Source organism: Miscanthus floridulus, chromosome 17, assembly GCF_019320115.1.
Source record: "Miscanthus floridulus cultivar M001 chromosome 17, ASM1932011v1, whole genome shotgun sequence".
NCBI lineage: Eukaryota > Viridiplantae > Streptophyta > Magnoliopsida > Poales > Poaceae > Miscanthus > Miscanthus floridulus.
In genome coordinates, this window is record NC_089596.1 from 11,111,108 (window position 1) to 11,116,427 (window position 5,320).

General features: G+C 46.5%; 1 protein-coding gene across 1 annotated transcript; it reads left to right on the plus strand.

The window, feature by feature from the left end:
* The first annotated feature begins 1,392 nt into the window (after nt 1–1,392).
* On the plus strand, nt 1,393–4,186 carry LOC136518148 (G-type lectin S-receptor-like serine/threonine-protein kinase At2g19130). The gene has a single exon (XM_066511816.1). It carries the CDS (start codon nt 1,526–1,528, stop codon nt 4,088–4,090), a length of 2,565 nt encoding a protein of 854 aa, XP_066367913.1. The 5' UTR covers nt 1,393–1,525; the 3' UTR covers nt 4,091–4,186.
* The last annotated feature ends 1,134 nt before the right edge of the window (nt 4,187–5,320 follow it).

Consider the following 5,320-nt stretch of genomic DNA (forward strand, 5'->3'; position numbering starts at 1 on the left):
TAAGTAGCTATTCCACATCTAAGGAGGAGCATCCACATGAGTGGAGTGTTGGAGTATATGTGAATTGTCGGAGTGTTGTATTATATGTGAATTTTCCACCGCATGTTTAATTTGGTAGAGGTCCACCTTCTGATTCTTAGTTCTAGCTTCTTAATTATTATTTTTTGATTGCAGGGGTCCTGACCCCTTCAGTTCCCTCAAAAAAAAAATTGATAGAGCAATTCTAGTTGATTCTGGTATATATAGAAGCAAAAGTGAGAGTTGATTGGATTGAATAGAGAGAATGATGAGCGGATATTTGTAGCTCCCATCTCCCAATATAAACACGAGAAGTGATTCTTTGTTTTTTTTAGGGAACAGGAGGGACTTGGGAAGCCCCTACTGAAAATTTATTAAAGTAACCAAAGAGGTTAACAACAAAAAACAAAAGTTTTACAAGAGGTTACATGGAAGACCACAGGCAGAAAGAAATTCAAGAAACAAAAAAAGAAACAAAGAAAATTAAGACAATTACAAAGAGTGCTCTAGCCATAATTCAATTGAAGGAAAGTAATTCTTTTTAGCCCTCCACAGGAGCAAGCCAAAAGTGCGCTTGAAAACAGCTGAAGCCCTTTGAACGGTAACAAGGAGTCCTCTGAAAATGGCATCATTCCTAATATTCCAGATACTCCAACTCATAATGATGATAACTTCCATATAAAAACTGACATTTAGCTGCATTTTGAAACTTTCAAAGATATGTAAAGGGTCCATAGCTAAATTAATTGTGATGCCAACAAGATTCCAGCAGGCTTGAGCCATTTCACATTCCCAAAAAAGATGTTGAACAGTTTTCTCAGAATTCGAAGAACAAAGCACACAATTGTAAGAAGGAAGGTGCATGTGCTTCCTCCTCAAAATATTACGGGTGCTCAGCCTGTCATTAGTGAGCAACCAGAAGAAGACCTTGTACTTATGCTGGCAAGAGGATTTCCAAATCCATTTATAGATTGGGTGTGACCAACTTCTTCCACGCAGCTGACAGTAAGCCTTCTTGGAGGTGAAAATGGAGCTGCCCCAAATATACATCCAAGTGTCAACACCATCAGACAGCTGAAGATTTTGTAGGATGATTTCGAACTGCTGAAATTGTACAAAGGCTTCTGTTGAAAGAGGAAGGCTGAACAGACTGGAGGTGTTAGTAACTAAGCCGGCTCCCTGTACTAGAATCTATATGCGGACTTCTTGTGTTTGGCTGAGGAGTGATTCTTTCTCAGGGAGAACCTGCTCCAAAGAACGCTGCCAAACGGACTCTTATTAGCACCGGAGTTTCTAATTTTGCTTACTAGTTGTTGAATTCATCAGCTCATCATTTCTAGTTTTCTTTATGCACACAATACGTAGCTGTGCTTCCCAGTACAGCAGCAAATCAGCACACACGCCACTGTCACTACTCACTACGCCTATATGATACACTATTATTGATGTGTGCTCCTTACTCCTCTCTGCCATCATCGTCTCCCCAGTTGCCTCGCGTGCTCCAGCCATGCTGCCTCCCAACCCCCTCTACGTAGCACTAGCTGCTGCGCTCATCTTCTTCTCTTCGCTGCACACTCCAGCTGCTGCTGCTGCTGCTGACGGTGACACTCTCGCGGCAGGCCAGGCGCTCGCCGCCGGGGACAAGCTCGTCTCCCGCAACGGCAAGTTCGCGCTCGGCTTCTTCCAGTTCCGCCAAACCCTGCCAGGCGGTGGCAAGGGCGGCGGCGGCGCCGCCACCAACAGCACCGTCTCCTCCCCCGGCTGGTACCTTGGCGTATGGTTCAACAAGATCCCGGTCTGCACCCCGGTCTGGATCGCCAACCGGGACAGACCCATCACTGAGTCCGAGCTCAAGGTAGCCCAGCTCAGAATCTCCAGAGACGGCAACAAACTCATCGTCACCAACAACACCAGCACTGATGAATCCACAATCTGGTCCTCTGCTGTCACCAACAGCACCACAAACGCTAGTAGCGTCCATGCCGTCCTCATGAACACCGGCAACCTTGCCCTCCTACCAGAATCCCAATCCACTGCAGCACCCACCAGCTCCTACTTGTGGCAAAGCTTCGACTACCCCACCGACGTCGGCCTTCCCGGCGCCAAGATCGGCTGGAACAAGGTCGCCGCCGGCAAGCCGGATTTCAGCCGCCAGTTCGTCTCAAAGAAGAGCCTGGTCGATCCGAGCCCCGGCTCCTATTCCATCAACATCGACCCCAACGGGTTGATGCAGCTCACAACTCGCAACGACCCGATCGTGAGGTACTGGTCCTGGCCGTCCGGGAGGGGGTTAGGGGAGCTCGTGTCGGCGCTGACGGCTCTGATCAACATGGATCCGAGGACCAAGGGACTGCTGGTACCGGGCTACGTCGACACCGCCGACGAGGTGTACTTCACCTACAGCATGACCAACGAGTCGGCCTCCGTGTTCGTCCCCATCGACATCACCGGCCAGCTCAAGCTCATGCTCTGGTCGGAAGCCAAGAGGTCTTGGGAGACCATATACGCCCAGCCTTCGGATTTCTGCGTCACGTCTGCCGTGTGTGGACCTTTCACGGTCTGCAATGGCAATTCTGGTTCAGGCACATCGTCGTTCTGTGGCTGCATGGAGGCATTCTCTCAGACGTCGCCTCGGGATTGGGAGCTTAGTGATCTGACAGGAGGGTGTGCAAGAAGAACTCCCTTGGATTGCAAAGCTAGCAACAGAAGCGGTACATCATCAGGTTCGACAGATGTGTTCCACCCTATAGCTCAAGTGACCTTGCCCTATAATCCCCGGGGAATAGAAGGCGCCGCCGCACAAAGCGATTGCGCGGAAGCTTGTCTCGGCGACTGCAATTGCACCGCTTATTCCTACAGCAATGGTAAATGCTCTGTCTGGCATGGAGACCTGCTTAATGTAGACCAGGCCGACAGCAATGCTATTAGTTCTCAAGATGTTCTTTACCTTCGCCTTGCCAAAAGTGATTTTCAGAGTTTGAACAAGACCAACAAGAAAACACCAACTGTTGTTATTGCTGCAAGTGTTATTGGTTCTGGACTAGTAGTGCTCATGCTAGTGTTTGTGATCTGGAGGAACAGATTCAGGTGGTGCAATGCTCCATTACACGGCATACAAGATAGTGGTGGTGGAATTATAGCCTTTAAATACACCGATTTATGCCGTGCTACTAAAAATTTCAGTGACAGACTTGGAGGAGGCGGTTTTGGTTCTGTGTTCAAGGGAGTGTTAGGTGACTCGACCGCTATTGCGGTGAAAAGACTTGATGATGCCCGTCAAGGAGAGAAGCAATTCCGGGCTGAGGTGAGCTCGATCGGAATGATCCAGCATATCAATCTAGTCAAATTGATTGGTTTCTGCTGCGAAGGTGACAAGAGGCTACTCGTGTATGAGCACGTGGTAAATGGGTCCCTTGATGCCCATCTATTTCAGAGCAACGCTACTGTCCTGAATTGGACCAGAAGGTATAAAATAGCCATTGGAGTTGCTAGAGGATTGTGCTACTTGCACCAGAGTTGCCGCGAATGCATCATACACTGCGATATCAAGCCAGAGAACATACTTGTTGATGCATCATTCGCTCCGAAAATTGCAGACTTTGGGATGGCAGCATTTGTAGGGAGGGATTTTAGCAGAGTCCTGACTACGTTTAGAGGGACAGCAGGGTATCTCGCCCCAGAGTGGCTTAGTGGAATTCCTATCACACCGAAAGTCGATGTTTATAGCTTTGGTATGGTAGTGCTGGAAATCATATCTGGAAAAAGGAACACGCCAGAAGTTTTCAGCAAGAGCAGTTACCATGTTGTGTATTTCCCGGTGCAGGCCATCAGGAAGCTTCATGAGGGAGACCTGCAGAGTTTGGTGGATCCACAGTTACAAGAAGACCTCAATTTGGAAGAGGCTGAAAGGTTGTGCAAAGTTGCATTTTGGTGCATCCAAGACAACGAATGTGATCGGCCGACAATGGTTGATGTTGTTCGGGTTCTCGAGGGTCTCCAGGAGCTTGATATGCCCCCAATGCCAAGACTACTTGCAGCTATAACGGAACGCGCCGATGCGGAGTTAATGTAATATGATTCATCAATACTTTGTAGTAGGTTTTTTGTTTCAGCAAATGTACTAGTTGTATGGCAAAGCTGAAAGAATAAAAGGGCAAGCTTTCAATTTTGAATTTGTGTTCATGGTGGATGTGTCACCTGTTTGTTCATTTACGCTGATTGTAGTAAAAATACGGCAAAAGCTGGTGATATGTGTCTGTTTTATTGATGGAGAATTGGATCTATGCCACTAGCTCACTACTTTTTTTTTTTGAAGAAACTGGAGGGGTTTTAGGCCCCTACAGGCAATTTATTAAGCAAAAATAAAAAGGTCTACATGGTGACCAGCTCACTACTGACTGCTTACCTTAGAGATATGCTGCTTATTTGAGGATGCCTGCTAGCTAAGTTGCTCTGCTCTGTTATTTAGGATAGAGTTTTTGGGAGCAACTTCTAAAAAAAAGTTTTTGGGAGCAGTTTCTCTCTCTCTCTCACTCACTCACTCAGATATATATTTCAGAGATGTCAAAACAAATTACTCCAGGTTGGGTTTTCTTCATTAATTTTTGTAGGTTTTCTCCTTTTTTGAAAAAAAAAAACAGGAGGGACCAAAGTCCATACTGAAAATATATTAAAAAAGAGGAGGCAGAAGATGCAACAAACAAGGTAAAAAGAGACAAAGAAAGAAACAAAAAACATAAAAGAAACACAAAACTCTCTAGCCATGAACTATTTAGGGGAACAAAAATCTCCTCTTTGCAGATGGATATATAACCAGGGCAAAGACCTGCTTGAAGATGAATTTGTAATAACGAGCTCTAGAAGCAGCTGGGAACTGCAAGCTGAACTCTGAAGTGCTCCAGGATCTGAAAAGGCTTTGAATACCGAGGAACAAGCGCCCTGTTCGTTTTGGGCTTGTTTTGCTTATAAGCCATGGCTGGAAGTACTGTTGGCTGGTTTGGTGCGAGAGAAAAATACTATTCGTTAGCTGATAAGTCATGATTTATAAGTCAAATACGACCAAACGAACAGGCTGAGGCCAAGAAGGGCCCAATGCAACAATCTCGAGCATAAGGATCCTGAGCCCATCAGAGGAGACTCTGTTTATTATATTACTGCTACTATATATGTGTGCTAGAAGGGCGGACCTGGTGCAAGCGGTAGAGTCTTACCGTCTGTGATCGGAAGGTCCTGGGTTCGAGTCGTGGTCTCATCGCATTGCACAAGCGAGGGTAAGGCTTGCCACTGATATCCTTTTCCAGAC

Excerpts from the sequence above, each read along its gene's own strand:
- LOC136518148 (XM_066511816.1), top strand. The coding sequence starts at position 1,526 with ATGCTGCCTCCCAACCCCCTCTACGTAGCACTAGCTGCTGCGCTCATC.